Source organism: Pimephales promelas, chromosome 15 (genome assembly GCF_988280905.1).
Source record: "Pimephales promelas chromosome 15, fPimPro1.hap1.1, whole genome shotgun sequence".
Taxonomy (NCBI): domain Eukaryota; kingdom Metazoa; phylum Chordata; class Actinopteri; order Cypriniformes; family Leuciscidae; genus Pimephales; species Pimephales promelas.
In genome coordinates, this window is record NC_142783.1 from 13,933,887 (window position 1) to 13,957,590 (window position 23,704).

The 23,704-nt window shown below is 35.6% G+C and overlaps 1 protein-coding gene across 1 annotated transcript in view; it reads right to left on the minus strand.

The window, feature by feature from the left end:
* Positions 1–23,704, minus strand: part of smyd3 (SET and MYND domain containing 3) — a 175,520-nt gene that overhangs the window by 149,246 nt on the left and 2,570 nt on the right. The window contains exons 2-4 of the mRNA XM_039673371.2: positions 4,477–4,540; positions 2,162–2,269; positions 1,967–2,024 (exon numbers count right to left, since the gene is read on the minus strand). Of these exons, the coding sequence (XP_039529305.2) occupies positions 1,967–2,024; positions 2,162–2,269; positions 4,477–4,540 (230 nt within the window). The remainder of the gene's footprint in view (positions 1–1,966; positions 2,025–2,161; positions 2,270–4,476; positions 4,541–23,704) is intronic.

Genomic DNA, 23,704 nt, shown 5'->3' on the forward strand with positions numbered 1-23,704 from the left:
ATGTCCCATGACCACTCATAATGACATAAAACCTGTTGTATTAATTTTTGGATGAATGATTCCTTTAATTTCTGCAATTTTGCATGTCTCATTTGCTACCATTAAATTGTAATACAGTATAAAAGGATTAAATAGCCATCGAAAAACCCATCACTCGACCACTGGCTGAAATCACTCCGACACGTGAAGGAAGGAGATCGAATGAAATGCTCTTCTGTTTGTCTAAAGGAACTGGTCTACACATAAATCAGGACAGCTGCAAAAATGAGGAGCGGATGGATTTTCTGAAATAATGCATGAGGCGATGAGACCTTGATTTTGAGGTGAGAGCGAGGGCAGTTAGTGTGATGATGAAGCACAAGTTCAGATGGGGTGCTGACTGCTTCCATAAGGAACATCAGCGGGATTACCTCTCTAATGGCTGCACATTACTTATGACTGAATAGGAAAGAATCGGGCCAAAGAAAAGTCAGAAGCTCTTTGTGACAAAATAGCCAATTACTTCTGAAAAGCCATTGGCCGCGGGCAGGTTTCACAGATGGACCACACCGAGAAAGGGAAGAAAATTCATAATGTAAAAATAAACTCCTGCCAGAATCTGACATTTATTCACCTTTCATCATTGGAAATCTAATCTTTCAACTTTACAGGATAAATAAGTAAGTGATTTTTACTACCACCCATTTCCGTAAATAACTTTTTTATAAGGAAATTGGATATTGTCCGTTCCTGTGAAGTCTGAAAAAGGCAACTTTAAATGATCTAGTGAGCTTTTAATTTTGCATTAAAGTGACTTACCATTAAGACCAGAAATTATAATGATTTTTGTTTTGATTTCATAATAATGAGAATAGATAGACAGCACAGTCAGGTATGATGCTGGATTTCTGGATTAAACTCGGCCCAGGTTTTGTTTTTGAAGACTACTGGGCCTGAAAACCATTCTAGCTTTGCAAATTAAAGTTAGTACACAACAGACCAATCAGAACACAGTTTAGAGAAGGTTTATAAATCGTTCTAGTATTTCCTTACAAAAAAAAAAAAAAAAACATAAGCTTGTTTGCACGTCTGAGTAAACATTATCTGGTTTATGACAGTTTCTAAAAAAAAAAAGAAAAAAAACACTTTAAAGGGATAGTTCACTTTGAAATTAATTTTTGATGTTTTAGCTTACCTCAAGGGCATCCAAGATGTAGGTGTCTTTCCGTAGTAGTTTCAATTTTGATATTTTTAGGTCAAACCGTTCTTGTCTGTCAGTCATATAATGGGTTCCAAGAGGTAAAAACGATATAAACCCTGTTCGTTTTCTCACACAAACCGCTCGTTTCATGTCTTAGGCCATCAATGTGTACTTACATTTATGAATCATTAAATCATGTTTAATTTGGACTTCTCTGTGCATGGTCTTTGAGGTGGTGACCATAGACCTCCATTATATGACTGACAGACAAGAACGGTTTGACCTAAAAATATCAAAATTGAAACTACTGCGCAAACAAAGACACCTACATCTTGGATGCCCTTGAGGTAAGCTAAAACATACCAAAAATTAATTTCAAAGTGAACTATCCCTTTAAAATCAGTCTGACCAGAGTTTTTGCTGGTTTTTCAACATTTAGATATTTGTAAGATACCGTTTTAAGATTGTTTTTTTTTTAAACACCTGTTTTTTTTTTAACAGCACTATGCTACTCTAACAAAATTTAGTTCAAGTTTATTTCGAGGACTTTCAAGGATATACTACTCAATCGTGTAGTGTATGAAGTTTATTTTGTCATTCAACATTGGAGACTTACATCGCGAGTACCCTTTGTATGAAACAAATATGATTTTATAAAACATATTGGTTCAGTCCTGTACGCTGACTGATCAACACAACATTCCAGTCGAGCTAAAATGCGTAATATAGCAACAACCACTTGACCTGTGTCAGCACAACGCAAATACAAATCAAACAGGAACTTACGTGACTGGTGTTCGGCTATCGAGTACAGCTCCTCTTGGTCACTTTTTGATTGGCTGAGCTGTAGAAAGAAACAGAAAGTGTGCAACAATATCAAGTCCTATGGCTGAACACCAGCTGTGATAGTTTTAAATGCAAAACATGCTTTGAACGGGTTTGAAGTGCTCCTAATAGGGCAGGTGTTCTGATGTCACATACCAGTTTGAAAATGATCCTAGCAACCAGGCGGACCGAGTCGGTGGGGATTCTTGGCTGGAGGCGCTGAAGGCATTTACATTCTCTCTTGTGATCGAGCCATGCTTGTTTCTGAAGGGTGAAAATGAGGATAGAGAATACATAGAAAAGATTTCACAAACATATAAGATGAAGTCACACATCTTCAGTCAGATCTCAGATCTTGTCAAATGTGCTTGCTGTGTGTGGTCTCCCTTTAGAGGGAATTATGATGAAAGACTGCCCTACGATTAAAAAAAGAGTGCCTGGAGAGAACAAGACTGGTTTGACAGTGACATCCTTGCCATTTTAAAGCAGCGTGGTGAATAATTTTGAGAGACTGGGTGTTCTTGAACTGCAAAAGCTTCTACAGAGCATCTGACGGACACATTAAAGAGATATTTCATCCAATAATGTAATTCTGACACAATTTACTCCTCATGTAATTTCCAAACCTGCATGACTTTCTGTCTTCCGTGTTTAGCAGAATGTTCACGCTGCTCTTTTACATAACATAAACCTGAATGAGGAAGGACACAGTCAAAGTCCCAAATTGAAGTCATACAAGTAGCCTATGACTCTTCTGATCTAAAGCTGTACAACATCTTTCTGTGAGGAACAGTTATTGACTTAAAATCCTGATTTTGAAAAATGAGATTTGAAAACTACACCAATAATGACTTAAGTTTAGTCTGTTCCTCTCACAAAGCCATAAAATATATATATATATATATATATATAGTGCATGGGTTATATTAACTAGTTGTATGGCGTTTGTCCTTTGTCATTTTCACAAAGAAAGACAAATGAATACAGGTTTTAAATGACATGACACATGCAAACGAAGACAGAATTTTCAATTCTGGTTAAACTATAACTTTAAGTGCCATTAAAAAAACAGGAATTAATACTGGAAAATCTATTGAATGTATGACGTGTTTCACAGGTGTATGGATCCAAGCACCAAATACTTCTTTTTGGAAGTCTCACTGGACCTCATGCAAGTTTCCGATAACTGCCGACTCATGAGCCCTTGTACGGGAACCTGGAGAATTTTAATGACCTTATACTGCCTTTCAGTGGATAACTTTTCATTAGTATATATGAAAACATTTCTTGCTCTTTCACTGTTTTCTGTGGTGCACCTCAAGGATCTGTTCTTGGTCCACCTCTATTTCTAATCTATATACTTCCAGATCATTCAGAGTCGTGGTCTTAATTTCCATATTTGTGCTGATGATATACAAATCTATCTTACCATTCACCCCATTCTGTTTTTCCCTCCCCCTTTCATCACTTCCTGCCTACAAGATCTCAAAGTATGGATGCCTCAAAACATCTTAAAGGGGTGATGAACTGAGAAATCAAATTTTCTTTGAGCTTTTGGCATCTAAGAGGTCATCATTTTAAAAGAATATCCTGTAAGTTTCAGAACTGAAAACGTCCTTGTTAGTCCAATAAAAGCTTTTATTGACACCAGTCTCAGCAAAGTGGGGAACTATGACGTCAAAGAGGAAAAAACACAACCCCTGCATGGGCGAATCATTACGGTTGCCATTTTACAACATTGGACGTTTTCAAAACAATTTCTCCCAAGTGCATCGGCGGGTGAGTTGAAACTCATTATAATATGCAAAACTGTTCTCCACTCACAGCAGTGGGCATTTACTTCCAAGTCTTCAGTGCGAAACGCCCATAAAAACCCAGCGTTTTTCAGGTAGGCTCAAAATTTGGGTACAAAATAGCCTATTACTTATTCATTTTGATGTTTTTGAATGCAAAAACCAAGCAACGTCATAAGTTGACCTCAGACAACAATATAATAAAATTTAAAAAGCCAGTTCATGACCCCTTTAAAACTGAATTTATGCTACAGTAGTAAGCCCTAAATCCTGTGTTTCATCCCAACATGACATCTCTGTTCATTTTGACATACTGTATGTTGTAGTTATAGTTAATCCTTTACCAAATATATGGTAAAATTTGATTCTAAAATATTCTTTCAACCCCATATCAGCCAGCATGTTAAATCCAGTTAGTAGTGTCCTCCGTTTATAGTCAGTAACATAAATTGTTGCATGCCATCAACATATAAAACAGCGTTTTCCCCGCCTGTTTCATTCTCCAAGAAGTTTGGATAATAGATGAATGTGAAATGAAAAGAAATTAAATGAAATAAATTTTGCATTTGTTAATTATTTTTATTTAGGTGTAAAATCTTGATGCACCTAAATGAAATGAGATCTCATCACAAACTTGTTTGTAAAAGCTCTGATGATCAGTGTGTGAAGAGCTCTTACCTGACACTGAACGCTGCAGTACCGTGCCGTCTTACATTGAGAACATCTCGATAGACTTTCGCCTCTGTTAAGAATAAATGAGACAGCATTAACATCAGCCTCAGTGCATTTCTCCAGAAACTACATCCTCAGGCTGAAGAGGAGAAAGTCTGGTTTGATTTAGAAGGCTTATAATGAAGCATTCCTGGCCTGACTAAACATATTTGTCTTTAAAGTATACGTCGTCTAATGACCACCTTTGCTTTTGAGTTCAGTCTATAACTTTAAAGCTCGAAGTGAGGAATGTGGTTTACATGAAAAGATCAAATGCATGGGAGAGCCTGAACACAAAAGGTCACGTTATCTCTATAAAACGTCAAGTTATCTGTTTCAAAATGTGTTTAATGGGCCTGTGTTGTGTTTAAACACGTAGAAGAGTCACTGAAATGACATACTTAGTGCATGTCAGGGGTCTCTGCTTTATGTGTTACAGTCAAAATAAACATAATAGATTTACACTCTAAAAATTGCTGGGTTATTTTAACCCAACTTTAGGTCAACTATGGACAAACCCAGCTATTGTGTTACATTTTTTAATTACATTTTTAACCCAACGTTTGTGTTTGTCCATATTTGACCCAAAGTTGGGTTAAAACAACCCAGCATTTTTAGAGTGTAGTAGTTGGTCAAGGTTTTTTTTTTCAAGAGATCTTTTTAAAGATTTCTAGTAAACAAGCAAAATGCACAGAGGAAGCGACTTCAAGCGAGTGCTAAATTTATAAATGCATTGACTTTTAAATGATTAAATGTTCTGATTACCTTTCCAGAGACGCATATTTCGTAATGCTTTCCCATGGATACTAAAATACTATCTGAGATTTGCCCACCCAAGAACCCCTCTCTCTCCCTCCACCCTTGTCTATATCGCTCCTTTCTGAGTGAACATAATCACAGGGAGTTCAGAGCGACATACCACCAGATCCATCTTCTTGCCACCCTGCTATCTGGAGGTAGTCTGATTTTCGAGCATGCAGGCCCTTGACAAATCACTTTAGTGGGGCTTTGTAGTATCACTCTCTGAAGAGCAGAGACACTGAAAAGGGTCAGGCACAAATTATAGTGCAGGCCTGAGCGCTACTTTGAATGGACCCTCTGACCTCTTCCTATATAATAACGCTTATATTGTGCATTCTACACAGGCTAACATGAACACTGCCATTATTTTCATAAAACATGCTGTTTTATATAGCTTTTTCTTATCCCACTTTTGCACTTCAAATTCTTTACATTTGTATGCCAGTTATAGAGAGAGCTTTCAAAAAGAAAAATCAAGGAGAATACACTGATCACAAATGACGGTAAAGGCATTTATGTTATAAAGATTTAAATTTCAAATAAATGCTGTTGCGTTTTCAACATTATATCTACCAAAGAATCATGAAAAATGTCAGTTTCCACAAAAAAGAAAATAATAATAATAATAATAAAGCAACTATTTTTAAAATTAATAATATTACAAAATGTGTCTTAAGCACTAAATCAGCATATTAGAATGATTTCTGAAGGATCATGTGACACTGAGGATTGGAGAATTCAGCTTTAGTTTATATCACAGGAATTTTAACAGTTATTTTCAATCATGATGATATTTCACAATATTACTGTTTTTACTGCATTTTGGATCAAATAAATGCAGCCTTGGTGAGCAGAAAAATCGTATCAATTAAAAGCTTTTGAACAAAAGTGTGTATTTTATACAATGAACACTTTAAATGTCATGACTGTGTTAACATCCACAAACAAATCTTTGAATGCTTTCTAAAATGTGCCATCAACAGAACCCTTATGAGATCCAGAACAGTGGAGAAATCTGAGCTATCTCAATCAGACGAACAAGAGGAGCACACTGAAATAAAGATGTTATCAGAACAACAACCATGCAGTGCCAAAGCCAAAGTCACGTTGTGAAAAAAAAAATAATAATCATTCAGGCTTATACACTATATTAGAAATTCTGAACTGACGGCTGCTTTTAATTTCGACAAAGAAAAGGAAAAAATAGCATTAGTGTGTGTAACCTCTTATTTTGAGAGGTGAAAATGTCATTGTGACCTCTTTGTACTCCATTGTTTCATCTTTTATAAAGTCTGCAAAGAAATAATGGCCGTTTGGTTTCCAAATCGGTAGACTGATCACAACATACTTGGCCATCTGGCCAATCAGAGCAGAGTAGGCTCTCGGAAAGGAGGGGTTTAGAGTGACCGGATCCTTTATCAAACTGTTTCAGACTCCTTGAGAAAAGAGGTGATGCAGCAATGTGTATTATGAGACAATGAAAGTGTTTTTTTTTTTAACTTGGATACATGTAAACCTATAGTAGAAGACCTCCAAAGCAAAATTATGAGCCTTTAAAATAGAATAATAGAAGCCCTCAAATTGTTAAAAATCACTTAAAGGAATACTTTCACAAAAAAAAAAAAAAAAAAAATCTGTCATTATTTCCTCACCCTCAAGAAGATATACTCACAGAAGATATTTTGAAGAATATATTTTAAGAATATTTTAAAGAACCAAACAATTAAAAACATCAACTGGTTTCCGACATTCTCCAAAATATCTTCCTTTTGTGTTCAGCAGAAGAAAGAAATCCGTACAGGTTTGAAACAACTTGAGGATGAGTAAATGATGACAGAATATTCATTTTTAAGTGAACTATTCCTTTAATGTAACGAGTGAGAGATTCATTGGCAAAGCACAGTTAGTTTAACAAAGAAAGAATTAGCTAAGCAGATGATGAAATAATAAGCAATGCTTAACCTTGGCTTCAACTGGAAATTAAAAAAAAGTGTATCCAACATGGGTCTGTGTGGACTCCAACAAAAACTGCTGATGCTTCAGAAGGTAGGCTACGAGTCATTGGTGGTAATGGAATACACAGAGTCTGGCGCTGTCCAAAACCAAAGCACGGGCTGTAAGTCACAGCACAACACAAGAGTCCGACAGCAGCAGAGCGGCCATAAACCTGCCCTCATTACTGCACACACAAAATGAGAGGTGAGTTGAGATGAACACACCGAGAATATCATCACGATATATCAAAATAAAAAAATAAAAAAAAATAAAAAACTAATTGCTGAGCTGAATGTGTAGCTATTTCTCTTTTTTGGGAAAGTTATATGAGTTTTTAATGGCCAGACTCAAATCTGCTATTAAAGCAGGCACTTTGATTCCTCATTCCTCAGAGTATTGATTCTGAGATATAGACGGTAAGTGTTTCCTGACTGATAAGAACCGGCCAGAAAAGCAGCACTCTCACATAACACCAAAATACTGCAAAGCTGAGACTGCTCTACTGATTCATAAAAGATCAAATTTGGCAAGGTTTGGTAATATAACAATTGCCATATGTGTGGACAGTAGGCAGTGAGAAAGAGCCAGGCCTTTAATAATGATGCAAAATGCCAAACGATAACCCGACAATGTCTTAAATATTTCATCAAATAACCACTGATTCAATCTCACTGAATTTCACTACAAAGAATTATGTCCTAATTTTCCCAGATGATTCTTTTCCCTCTAACAAAGCTCATACAATTTGATACAATTGTATCCCTAGCATGCTATGTTTTATTAAATCATTTTATCTAAGTTATAATTATTTTAAATTGTCATCCAAATTCTAGCACATCGCATTTTTATTATTTGGTACGGCTTTGTATTGCCCTTCTGCCATGATAATCATATACTTTCACAGCATGCTGCAATAGTTACAAATCTTGTAATCAAAAAAATAAATAAATAAATTACAGGAACAAAACCCAAACGAAAGCATATTCCTTAAGGTTTGGCATATTTGAAAGTTTGTTGTGCCGTAGAGAAACACTGCGCTCCAGTGGCCAGATGCTCTGACTTCAGCAAACATGACACTCTCATTCAGAGCATAGAATCACCCGGCCAACAGTCCTTATGCATCCATTTTATTTTTCATTAACAACGGACAAATATCCTGAGGCGGATCTTTTTAGATCAGAACCAGCAGAGGAACGGAATCACGGCGGTATCTGCAGGGGGTCAAAAATCTGATTATCCCTATACGACTAATGCCTAATCAGATTTCTGCATGCGGCCGAACACAAGGCAAGGTTTCTTAATTTCAAAAATTGACAATAATTCCACATAAATATGGCATCCTATCATAATCTGCAAATTATCTAACATGAGCGCTGCAAGGACTTTTTTTTTTTTCATTTTCCATGTCCACACACCAAACTATGGGATGACTCCAGTCCAGTCAGGAGGAGGAGGAGGAGGAAGAGAGAGAGACACACACACACTAACAGAACAGATACGAGCACTCACTCACACACTCTAACGGGCCAATTACAGTGTTTACCCTCAAAGGACACTAGATTTAAAAATCATGCTTTTCCCAATTATTGTTGAATCAGGGAGGCTACACCAGTTACTTTTGCCAAGAAGAGAGTTCTATTTATTATTTTATACATATATCAGACAGAGAGAAAAAGGCATAACACAATAAGGCTATAGGTGAGGAGGTCTTCCTTCCAGATTTCTCTATTCCCTCACCCCACCATGCCAGCTGTAATGGTTTCTCATTCCTTAATCCATGCCTTTATGTTTCTCTGGGATGGTACAGTAAGGATTGAGCACTCTGAGACTTACAACTTCCTTTAAGGTAGAAAACCATGTTGCTTTTGTTTAAAATGGAATGTATACCTCATGCTTACACATGGTACACTCCATTTTGCCTCTGCGAATACATTAGTGGAACATGACTTGTAAAGAACATGCCAACTGAATCATTAGTGGAACATCTCTGCTCAGTGAATGTTGCATTGCACATAGACTTGTATGCAAAATATATAACTCTCCCAGCTCCCCTCCCTGTATCTCTGCTCAGCACATGTATAACATACTCTGACTTCACAAAATACATTATGAAAATGAATAAAGAAAAATAATACTAAAAACATACAATTAAACAGTATTTTTTTAGTTTTCAGACACTGCTCATATCAAAGCCTGTCAGACAACACCTCTATAAATGCCACTTTCTTCACTAGTCTTTTCAGTAAAGGAGCATTTCATCCATTTCAACATTAATCTCTATTGAAAGTGGATCATATATGTAGTCGAAATGTAAAATAATTTTTTTTAATTTGGCAGAGAAAAGACAGAAAATAACCGAAGGGTGCATTTGTATGTAAGACAACAACTCCCACAATGCACCACATTGCACAGCTCCGCAAGCCACACCCACTAATCCAGAACAGCGCAAACAGAGAAATCACTCTTCCGTCTACAAGGCTAACGTTAGCTGGCACCAGAGTTTGAAATTCATTTCACTCAAAATTTGTAGTTAGTTGGCTGTGGCGCACAGGACGATCGAGGGCGAGGGACGTAAGAGGACGGCGCAAGGCGGGTGGCGTGAGTGATGATGAAAGACACCGCGCGCCAGTATCGCGTCTCTCACAGGGGAGCGAAAGCATAAAGTGAGGAGTGACGACGGCAGATCGAGAGAGAAACAGGCCTGATTTTATGTTGTGTTTTGTTTCTGTTGTGTGTAACGTTACAGCAGTCGTCAATGAGGGTCTGCTGGCTTATACTTTCATTTTGTATTTGTTCATTTATTATTAAAATGTTTAAATGTTCGCCCTTCTTCCCACAACAACAAACCCCGTTAATGTTACATTGGCAAACTCATTAGTGAATTACTCATCGTTTGTATTTCTATATTGTGAATTACTGCATGATACCTGGATGTTCAGTCAGGCGAAACTATATGATGGTTCACATCACAACACAAACGTCCGTGTCCTCGTCTGATTCAGAGCTGTCGTTCAGGAGAAATCGTTCTTTGAAATTTCTCTGCCGCAGACGGACTCTATCTGTGTTTGTAGTTCACAGTGATGCACCACCAGTCCGCCTCAGCTCGAGCCAGTCCGCGACAGGCAGCCGCCTCCTGTTCCTCCATCAGCCTCAGCTGCTCTTCACTATACTGCGACTCGTAAAGATAGCCACGAACATCGGATTCAAGCAGCAGAATTTCAAAATCATCTTCTTCCATTTCATGTTTAGTTTCTTCCGTCATTATCATACTTCCTATCTCCACAGTGCTTGTTAGCTTAGCTTCCAAACAAGATGGCAGATATTGATTCTGTTTCTGCAAGTGAAGTCCCACCCACTGATCTGTAATAGGTCTGTAGGGTGAGTGGGTCAAACACCCTTGAATAATGATCGGCTAATGTTTGTAGTCTCGACACTTTTTAATGAAATGTGACTTCCTGCTTATTATGACACAAAACGATGATTTTTACATCATAATAAGCAGGAAGTAAAACACTTAAATCCTTATTTCTCCCATCTCATGGGAAAATGAGGGAATAAACCATGACCATTCAAAAATATGATTGGGTTTCTAAAGATATATTCTAAAGATATTGTATATAATGAATATTTTGATTCTGTTATTCTGAGACCAGCTTTATATTAGCCAGGGTCTACGGATAAAAGCTTGCAATAAACCGAATCAGAGCTGTCACAGCAAAATAAGAAGAAAAGTGGGGGAAAAGGAGCCAATAGCCACTAATCCTGGAAATGAGAAACCTGCTCAGGCACAACAGGCTGAATAATTATCAGTTCCTCAGAGCTACTGGTGCTACAGCTTACAGCAGGAATTAATTACTCAAGCACTGAAGCAGATACACAACCCTCTTCCCACACACACAAGCTAACTGTGCCAGCAGTGTACCTGTGTAAGATTAGGTCAAGACAGAAAACTTAAACTCCAGCTCCTGAAATGCATGACAGGAAAGGATTTTGTCAGTGAGCTACCACAGCTTTTAATTTGATATGGCATATTTGTAAATTCATAGCACTAATACGAGACTGTGACCTTTTCCAGGCAGAAAATCATTAGTATCACCATCATAGTGTATAATCCTATTTGTCACAACACAGGACGAGTGATGTGAATTATTAAGGAAGCCCTTCATTTATTGTAACCACTGATTAAAAAGGAAATAAATCTTGTAGGCTCTATGACTTCATGGATTCAAGGAGGCTTTCATTTCTTCACGGTCTGGAGCTGCAGAGACTAAAATTACAGAGATGCCATTAAACTTGAGGGTTTTCGGCTGTAATCGAGAAAAACATTAAACGGCAAGAAAAGGAGGCTCTCGTATGTCTCACAGTGGACATGCACCTACGATGACGATTTCAGACCCCTCCATGATTTCTCAGTGGGAGAACTTGCAAAATAGCAGGGTGTTCAAATACTTATTTTCCTCAATGTAAGTTAACACCATTGCGGAGTTGTTTGTCCTTAAAACTGCAGTGAACCAAAGACAGTCTCAAAAGCACGGTTTGAAATCGCTGGTGTTTCTGATGTCACAAACTACCTTGTAACCAATCAGGTCAACGTGTGATCATCAATGAGTGGATCTCTGAGCTGGTGTGAGTGAGTGGAGGCGGGGCTAATTTGCATATTCATAGAACCGTGTATACTAAATGAGGCAATGGATGGAGATACAAGCTATTTAAGGCATGAAGAACATTTTTCAATGAAAAAATTAAATACATTTCAATACGTTTAAATATGTAATATTTTACGATCAACAATGAGTTTTAAGAGATGAGTTTTTTTTTTTTGGGGGGGGGGGGGGGCGCATATATTTATATATATATATATATATATATATATATATAGGTGGAATTGCAATGCATCCAATATGTGAAAATTACTAAACTCTGACTATTAAATAGTACATTAAGTAATAAATTAAAAAGGAGAAAGGTCTTCTTGAACCTATCTCATGCACCATAGCGTATATAAAACAATCTGATGTTTCTGTTTAAACGCTCTGGAATATCACTTCCCATAATCTTATAATCAGAAGAGGCTTTCATGCCTCAGCAGGAGAAGTGCGAGTGAGATTTTCCAGGCAGCCTAAGAAAACCTGGACTCGCAATCCTCACAGTTAACCCTCGAAAATGACCAACCTTTCTTTCTTTTTTTTTCAATGAAATTAATTTATGTACTTGCAGTTCAATAATGTTTTTTATTTAATATTTTGTATTTTTATGGGACTAAATTAGATTTAAGCTGTATTTATAATCCATTTATTCACGTTTTGAGCACCTGACAATTAAATTTCCAATTAAAACTGTCATAAATCTTGAATGCTTTAGAGCACACACTTAAGTCTGATCTCTTTTCAAAGACAACACTTAGCAGACTATTGTTGAAGTGAAAAAAAGGTTTAAAAAAAGTGACCTAAAAAAAGTAACAGAATTTTACATTTATTGTTATAAAAAATGTACAAATGCAATATATATTTAAAAAAATGCAACAAAGTCAAAGCCATGAATCTAAACAAGTTGTGTTCCAAATTTGAGCTTGATATAAAGAAAATTAGCTTTCAGGACCATTTAAGCATTTCGAATCATGTCCATGAAGTTGTGTGTGTGTGTGTGTGTGTCTTCACATTGCAAGTTTCACACTATTCCGATGAAGCAAAAAAAATAAATAAATAAATAAAAAAATAAAAATAAACAGAATGACTGAAGAGCACCAGACTTTAAGAATAACCACAGGTTTTATTTTTCTGTTGACTTTCAATCCAATCTGCGGTGTAAACTCAAGCAGTGGTGCACTGTACCAGGACAAGTGCAGGACAATCCAAACATGATGCTCAAGGTCACAGGTTGCTTCTACGAGTAGCATAGTATGATGGATCTTTTCACAAATGCATTTGTTCACAATACAATGAGTAAGTCTTGTTGCCATGGCACTTAGTGCATCATATTGAATTGAGTTCAAAGAGGTGCTGGAAATTAATCCAACTCGTCATTCATGACAAAAGTACAGATCGATGGCATTATCCTGATCTGCCTGAGACACCAGAGGAGAAAAAGCTGTTCACCAAAAACCTGAAAGTGTGTCAAATCGACACTGGGATTAAAGTCCCTTACAAAAAAAAAAATCTATAAAATTACCATGTACCACACCAGGGTAATTCTACTGCAGTTCTATTATAGTCCAATTTAGACAGGACAGTATAGTATATACGATTTAGACTGTATTAATATGGTATACTATTTATCTATCCATCCATCCATCCATCCAAAAACAAAAAACTCTAAACAGTATATTGTAATAATGTTGCCTATATTTAATAAGATATATTGGTTATTTAATCTTTATTTTATTTAATTTTAAAAGTTTAGTTTTTTTTAAAATAGTTAAATAATAAAGGTGCTTTCTGAGAGACTATAACTATAACTAGCATTAAAAGCAATCCCATAAAATAATAATAATCAAATCATTTTGTAAAAGAAAAATGTCAATTGTTATGTTTTGTTTTGTTACATGTATCATAACTGAAAATAAAACTATATATATATATATATATATATATAAAGAAATCAAATGCTGGAAACACACACACAAAAACACGCACACATATATGTTTGTATTTTGTATATATAAGAAAAAAATGCAACTTATTTCTGTGAATTAAACTGACAGCAGCAAGCTGGGCTTTAAACACTCATGTTTGGCTTTCATGTCACGCTTTGTGTTTACAGCACTCTAATCAATCATACATTTAGATTGAAGCAGCGAGTCACATGTTTCACGGCTGGCGTTTCATCAAATAGGCCTGTCTGTTATGGCTAATGCATCAATAAATTATGCATTCATGAATTTATAGAAGGAATTTGCATCTGATCTACACCGCAGAAATGCTGCACATGCACAAAACTTTAGATTGTTTGCCTTATAATTCCGTAACAAATGATTCAAGAACAGATGTTTCCTGACAAAAAAACTGCACAGAACAAACCAGTGAAGTTAATATGCTGCGACGGAGCCGCTGGTTCACAGATCGTAGGAAGAGAGGTCTGAAAACGAGGAGCGTCGCTCAGTGAGAACAGATGGCGGATTTAAAGAACAGGCACAGACGGAAAGCATCAAAGCAACTGGTGACCGGTGACCTGCACTGCAAAAATGGCTCCATTCTGCTTTACAGGCACATTTTCAGTCAAATGTTAAAGACATCTGAAATGGAACCAACTATTTTGATAGCCACATTAGCAAGGCATCAAAGAGCACAGGAAGGTGCGATAAGACAGAGCCATTTCACTGATAAAACATGAAGAGCCTCTAAAAAAAGCTTCACGATTTAAGGATTTAAGAATTGCTTCACGATTTAGGTATATACGACTTCATGCAAACCCATAATCCATATCATTAAAGACCTAAAATCCAGACATATTCTGTAGAGATCCAACGTGCATATTTACCCCAAAGCACACCTCTAGTCATCCTCTATCTAAAAAAGGAGGCTATAATGGTTTGTTTATTTGCTGGACACATGCTGGGACAGGGAGGAACACATTAACCAACTCCTTAATGTTTCCACCCACAGTCATTTGTGCTCATTAGAAATAAACAGACATTCAAGAGAGGCGAGTACAGCAATTACCCTCATCTTTGATGTTGCCCTAATTTATTTTAAAATGCCCCTCATGGTTTCTCAAATAAATAAACCCAAGTGATTCGTTTTTGAAGCAAACGGCTCTCTACGATTCCCCCTCTTTGCTCCCAGCAAAGAAATGTTATTGTATGACATCAAATTCTGTATACAGCCCTAATATGTGTAATATATATATATATATATATATATATATAACGATTAATCGCATCCAAAATAAAAGCTTGTGTTTATATAATATATGCGGGTGCACAATTTGGATAATTATTTTATATATATATATATATATAAATACACACAAACGCTTGTATATATTTAAGAAAAATTTTCATGTACTGTAAATAGATTTATATATGTAATGGTACAGCTTTTATATATGTATTTATATATATAAAATATATAAATATATTTTATATTTTTTTTTCCTTAAATATATGCATGTGAGTGTATATATGTATATATATATATATATATATATATATATATATATATATATATATAGAAAACATAATTATACACAGTGCACCCATTATGTAAACACAAACTTTTATTTTGGATGTGATTAATTGTGATTAATCGTTTGACAGCCCTAATATATATATATATATATATATATATATATACATACTTTACTTTATAAAGCTGTTAAACATGCAATTTTTATGCTCTCTGGTGCTTAAAAATTCTTTAAAGTGAATGTGATTTCAGCATGACTCCTGGCTACTGTAATTGAAAATGAGTGGTTCAATAGGGAATCAGTCATGCATAACACACTGTTTACTTTGCCTTCAACCAAGGTCAAGATATATTGCATTTCATCACCAGGGTCTCAACATGCTGTTGAAGGATATGACACATGCAAGAATGACAGTGGAAAATAGGCTTTAATTATTTTGCACTGAAAGCCCATTACAAACATGAGATCATGCACAAGTCTTTCCTAAAGCAATGCGTCTTAAGGGTCTCTGAATTATTCCAGAGAAATCTAATTCATCTTACATAGCAGGTACAGCATATTAACCTCTGCGGTACAATATTCATCGTAATGCATGCTGGATTGCGGACCTCATTAGCTTACTCCTAAATTAAGTCTAAAATGAGCAAGTCTACAACATCTGTTGCATTGCTATCAGTAGAATAGCATAACAGCAGTTTCATCTATCATGCTTAGGAGGAACAGAAAATGCTAAGACACAACATCAATGTAATGCATCTGAAGGATTCTCAGGATAATAGTCAAGAGTATGACTAATATTGATTCACATTTAGCCCATTAATGTCATTAACAATACAAACAAGCATCAAGGCATGGCTTAGTAAGCAGCGTCATGTGGGTGATACGAGTTCTAATCAGGCTCATTACATTTCACCTTCCAATTCTCATAAATATCTAATAATTCGTAAATACGGACAAAACAAATGTCACTTTTTGGATTCAAATAGGCAACTGCTTAATATGATTGGATCATTATTGCAGTGATTATTATAGCAAACTTCTAAACCTAACTGATGGAGCTTTTCATTTCTTAAACAACCATGTATGAAGACACATCATGGACATATTTTCAAGATGACAATGTCAAAATGAATGAAGAATCATTTTCACACATGAATTGGCACCTCTGAGTCCAGATGTTAAATTCATTGAAAGTCTTTTGGATGTGCTGGAGGAGACTTTACAGAGCGCTGGACTCTTGCATTCTCATTACAAGATATTGATTTAAAAAAAAATGATGCACTTCGCGAAATAATATCACAACAACATTTATTTCCATCAAGAGGTGTATCAGTTTGCATCAAATGTCAATTTCTGAAGGACCATGTTACACTGAAGACTGGAGTATATAAAAACAACTAATTAAAGCAATTATTTTCAAAATCGTTGTTCAAAAACAGCTGATTATCAGTGCCGAAAATATCCGGTCAATCAACAAGAGGCAGAAAAACGTGTCAGACTGCAACTAACACTGTGTAGAATATGTACTCAATGTCTCGGGTTGAATTTAGTGCTGTCAAAGTTAACGCAACAATAATGAATATGCAGTTAAAAAAAATAGTCACGTTAAAGCAGGCTCTATTTAACCTGGATCACCCGTAGGTCCAGGCCTGCGTTTTTTCCGTACACCAAACATTATTTGTAGCGCCTTCCGTTCAGTAATTGCAAAGAGCTTTTGCTCTGTTACTTCTGATAAGAAACAATATCTCAGCTTTCAAATTTTGTTCATTTCATCATAAAATTCTAATAATAAATGGTATGTTTACGCTCTTATGAGGCTCTGTAGCACCTCAGTTCAAGCAGCAGCACGGAGTTCAAGTCTTTTCTTCACTTTAATACAAGTTATAGCATTAAAAAACATGCAAGAACATTAGAAGGTATGTTGAAAAATACAGTAAAACTTTCAAAATGAATCATGTTTCATGTAATCGCTCAGTTAGTGTTTCAACCGTGGAAAGATGTCAATAAAACAGCTTGTGAAAAACCTTGCATTTCATCCAGAAAGTTTTCCAATATTAGTTTGTTAGTTAGCTATAAAAATTAAAAAAAAAAAAAAAAAAAAACACTTGTCAGGATTATGTTTTGTCTTGTTCCCTGGGTTAATGATTCCAGTCACATGTTTTTCTAATAATTAACTCATTAGCTCCTGTGATATGTGTTGGATCCCATTAGATATGTGTTGGATTTTTGGACTGTAAAAGTGACTTATTCGTCTTTGCAAGCATACTGAAGCAGCCAAGCGTAACAATGGTGACAACCAGTGTTGGGTAAGTTAATCTAAAAAAGTAATTCATTACTAGTTACTGATTACCTCTTCAACAGTGTAATTAGATTACTGTACTAATTACTCTCTCTAAAAAGTATTTAATAACTTTTATTTACTAATTACTTTCAAAATCAATCTCAACCAGCTGAATAATACAAGGATAGACATGAATCTGTTTCAATTCTTTCAAATAAATACTATAAAATTGCATGAATTATCCTTAAACTGACCAAGGTGGAGAAGGTTACATTATAAAAAAAATACTTTTTAACATCAGACAATACATTTTGATGTTAAACCTAGCTACTATTGTTTTTGTCTTATTTCATGACATTTCACACTTTTTTCATACATATTTTACAAAAATTCATACAGATTTGTACGAGTGCGGTCGTACGATTTAGACACCTCATAAAAAGCACACGAATCACTGTGAGATCGGATTGATCTACACAGTATTTACCTCAATTACATCAGAAGTATCTTTTATTAAATTGAAGAGTAATCCCTTACTTTACATTTTCAAGGGAAAGGTAATTAAATTACGACGCTGTTGACAACACTATGCTTATTCACATTTTGAACACATTTGTCATGAAGAAGTGTTATGACTAAACTACTTATGTGCAACAGTTTTCAGTTTGTATTTGAGTCGTGTTGTAGGCCTATGAAAATATAATAGCAGTTGAATAGAATAGGTTGATCTCTGTTAATGTTAACCTCTTATATTATAACAGTGGTTTACAGCATTATTTGGGAGAGGACTTTTTCCCCCTAAAGAAAAGCAAACCATTTGCATTGTCGTGGCCTTATTTTTACATTATTTTTCTAATAATTCAACGGCCCGTCAGCAATTATTCCGCTTATCCTACCGTTACCACACCCCACGACATTGTTCAGAGATGATTTATTTCAAGATGTTTGACAGGTTGTTTTTTTCTTACACATATTATCCCAAACCTCCGTTAATTCCAAAACATAATTTAGCTTTTTAAATTGCCAAACTATTTTACAGATAAAATCGTCAGAACAGCGCTGACAACACTAACAAAACAGTGTCCGTACTGTATGTGTGTGAGTGGGAGAGAGAGAGAGCGAGAGAAAGAGAGATGGGCTTTTCTATATTGACTAATAAATGCATAATGCGTAATTAAACTTAATTTTGTGGTTGAAAAAAACTTGGAAATAGAGTTTTAGAGTCTACTATAGGCTATCTTTTTTCTTATTCAGTGTCATTGTGGGTTTTGGTTCTGTTGCTGCTGTGGGCTGTAGGACCTTAATAACAAAAATAATTTGGCGATGTGATATGAAACTGTAATGCGGTCAAGAACTACTTTAGCACAGCGTTTCCCTGAAAATAACTGCACACCTTAGAACGTTCGTATAATATGAGTATCTGTTTCCTAGGTATGTATACTCTCTAGGGTCAGACAGGCTATAACATCAGAGTAATGTTTGGTCAAATAAAAGCAGGCTTGGTGAGCATAAGAGGAAAAACTTCACCACTAGTTTATGTGTGTGCATATATAAAAATGAAATATAAGGTATTGAAATATCATAGTATTATAATTTGATACTATCATCTATAAAGAGTATACAGCGCTCATTTCTGAACACTGTCAAATACATTTGAGCTCTGTGACAGCACAAGCATCTTTCAGCTTATTCAGTGCTGCACTGAGGGAGCATTACAATACCGAGCTCCTCTGAGCGGATTATTAACGTTCTGTTTCCATGGCGTTTCTTTTCATCCACAGTGTTCTCCTGGGTGAGTCCATGCAGACGGCTCTCTATAGATGAGCCAGGTTATCAGCAGGACTGAAGCACTAATCCCCGGCCAAATATGACTGTCTTCTGAGCCTGTTTGTCTGCCTTTCTCCCTCCCTCTCAAGTGGAAAGATCCACTCCACAAGGTCACGCTTAGAAAAGCATTGAGCAGGAGTAAGGAAAATGACATACCTGAAATATGATGAACGGCCGCCCCAACCAGCCAAACGGCAAAAAACAGATGGCAATTAATACCTCAACAGGGAATAGATGAATAAACGAGAGCAGGAGGGAGAGAACCAGAAAAAGAATGGATACCTTAGGGTGTGTGTGTTTACTCCGGAATATGACACTAAAAACAAGTGCATGCCATGGGAGAATTATCATAACCTCATTAAAAAATAAATAAATAAATAAAGTAGGCCTACTTGAATTACCTGCGAGAAATATTTGATGATCTGTGACAGACTCTTTTGGAGTCAAGCTGACACAGAAATGTCAACAAATGACGGCTCTATCACAAACATATATTTTATCTTTTAGACCTGAGGTGATGACATCTGTAAATAAATATCAATTATCCAAGCTTTCATTCAATAAATGGGTGTATAAAATACATCCAAGTGTATTTATAAAAAAGTTATTGTAAATTTTCATATTAAGCACTAAACTGCTTGATAAAGTCTGTCTGATGCACTTTTGTTTTATAGAAAATACAGTAGAAAGATAAACATAATTTGGTTATATTAGTGTAATTTTTTTCTTGTACACATGAAATTGAGAACCACTGTTTAATACATGCACCCTGATAATTTGATTATAATGAGATTTAGGCAATATTGCAATTAAACTTTCCCCTAAACACAATACTTTGAATCAAATTGATGCACTTATAAGTGCATAATCATAAGAAATTAAAGGAGTATTTCACTTTTGAAAAAAAATTTTGTTGATAATTTACTCACCCCCATGTTATCCAAGATGTCCATGTCTTTCTTTCTTCAGTCGAAAAGAAATTACGGTTTTTGATGAAAACCTTCCAGGATTTTTCTCCATATAATGGACTTCAATGGGAACCAAACGGTTCAAGGTCCAAATGAGAGTTTCAGTGCAGCTTCAAAGGGCTTTAAATGACACCAGACGATGAATAAGGGTCGTATCTAGCGAAACGATCAGTGATTTCATAAATAAATAACAAAGTTTAAGTTTTATAAGCACAAATGCTCGCCTTGCTCTGTTCTGTGATGCGCCTTCGTGACTCTCCTGTTCAAACTCGTTCATCAAAATGAACAAACCTTTTTTCAAGTCATGACTCAAAGGGTCTTAGATAAGACCCTTATTCATCATCTGGTGTCGTTTAAAGCCCTTTGAAGCTGCACTGAAACTCTTATTTGGACCTTGAACCATTTGGTTCCCATTGAGGGTCCATTATATGGAGAAAATCCTAGAATGTTTTCATCAAAAACCTTAATTTCTTTTCGACTGAAGAAAGAAAGACGTGGACATCTTGGATGACATGGGGGTGAGTAAATTATCAGCAAAAGTTTTTTTTTTTTTAAAGTGAACTACTCCTTTAAGCTCATGATCATAAGAAATTATCATAAGTGCATATACTGATTTAAAACGCAATAAACTAAACACTATAATCGCATCTATTCCACTCTGAGCATGGTGCGCATTTGCTTGTGACGAATGATACTGTCTAGATTAGCAAACATAGCGATAAAGAAGGCATCACATTTTTGCGGCGCATCTGAAATCATAAGCCTAGTAGGTGAAAAACAATATGTCACAAATGAAGTATGTCCGAATTCACAGTATTCAAAAAAGAGTGAGAAAAAAGTATGACCCCGATGACTACTTCCAGCGAGATTCTGGGCCTTTCCAAATACAGTACCCACACTTGCGATCTTGGCCATTGAGAGCGTGCATGCGACAGGAAGTGTGCAAGACTGTCCCATGTCTAAAAAAAACTGTGCCCTGAATGTACATTAACACACACTATATTGAATACCGCATCAGAGCGGTATTCAAAGCCATGCAAATCCCATCATGCATAAAGTTCGGGACATCGCGTTTCCCGAAACCACGAGATAGTAAGGAAAATTTGCAATTTGGTATTAAAACAAATTGTCAGTGTCATTTTATTGGTGCAAAGATGAGTAGGCTATGAGTATTTTGTACAACATTTGCAACTGCTTTACTTTGAAAAGTTTATTTTAAAATGCAATGTATTGAAAATCCAAATAACACTCTGTAAACACTTGCAGAATGGAGACGAAGATCACGCAAGGCTGACTTATTAGGAGTTGTTTCTTGCAAACAACTATGGATTCTAAAGATTTGGATTACATCAAACTAATAAAATTGATGTCTTTTGTGAATTTTTGTAGTGTTTTATAGGAGAAAACGCTTTATGTGTCTCAAGGTAAATAAACTATATTACAAAACGGTTAAACGAGTAACATTAAAGAATGTATTTTTAAGATTGTAGGCCTATAGTGTATTGTTTAGCACCATGCAGGCGAAACAAGCAAAATGTTAATATTTATGAGTATTTTATCAATAAATGCGACTGAAAACTTCATTAATAAGACAGTGGAATGCAATAGAGTCAAAACATAATGCTACGGTATCAATATGCATAAATAGTGATACGTACAAATGTGTACGTCGGTGGATTTGTTCATACGTAAATAATTTACGTTTTTGTGCTGTCAATACGTTAATATTTTACTTTTTAGTACTGTAAATACGTCAGTATTATACGTTTCTCCGCATATAAAACGTAATTATATATACGTATGATAGAACGACACTTTACGTACAAATACCAACGTGATCTCATGAGAATACGTATGTATTTATACGTAAAGTGTCGTTCTATCATACGTATATATAATTACGTTTTATATGCGCAGAAACGTATAATACTGACGTATTTACAGTACTAAAACGTAAAATATTTACGTATTGACGGCACAAAAACGTAATTTATTTACGTATGAACAAATCCACCGACGTACACATTGTACGTATCACAATTTATGCATATTAATATCGTAGCAGCATTATGTTTTGACCCTGTTGCATTCCACTGTCTTATTAATGAAGTTTTCAGTCGCATTTCTTGATATAATACTCATAAATATGAACATTTTGCTCGTTTCGCCTGCATGTTGTTAAACAATACACTATAAAACCTTAAAAATACAGTCTTTAACGTTAGCTACTCGTTCAACCATTTTGTAATAGTTTATTTACCTTGAGACACATAAAGCGTTTTCTCCTATAAAACACAACAAAAAAATCACAAAAGACATCAATTTGATTAGTTTGATGTAATCCAAATCTTTAGAATCCATAGTTGTTTGTAAGAAACAACTCCTAATTCAGCCTCTTATCCAGTCGTGATCTCTCCATTCTCAGCAGCGACCGTACACGTCAAACCCCGCGCTGATGAATTCAAATTCAAAAATTGCGCCCTTGAGAAGCGATACGTCATGTTTTACGCCAGTGATATCAAACGTTCATTGGCTCTTCCCTGCTTCGTCACAGTTTGCGACATGAAGGACTGTGCCGGTTGGTTAGTTTAGTTCATTTGAATTTTGAAATGGAGAAGCGCGAACCGAAGCCGGATTAACATTTTCATTATTTAATTTCTGCTCTGTACTTCATACAAAACTATTACAATACTGCCAGAGACAGAGAGAAGACTGCGACTGCAACGCTTCATCATGTGAACGGCTTTTGGTATCGGTTTTCGACATTTTTGCAATAAATAAATTATTGTGATTATACTTGTCTGTTAGTTATGTTTTTCTTAATAATTGTAGTTTGTTACGTAGTTTTAAGGAATTGTTATGGGTAACGTTAGGTTTAGGGGTAGGATTGGTGGCTCAAAATATATTTTAATGTTATATTGTTAATAAAACTACCCTTTCCCAACACTGTCCGTTACGTTTTATCCTTTTTTATATTAAGTATAAAATGGGTATGTTTAGGTTTGGGATTAGGGTTACGGGATTTTACATTTATGTATAAAATGATAAAAAGGGAAATTATACAGATATCTTTATGATATAGAATATACGTAAATAGTTTACGTTTTGTAGCTGTAAAAACGTAATAATGTTACGTTTAAATGTTGCAGATACGTCTATATTATACGTTTCAGCACCTATCCAAACGTACTGAAAAGTA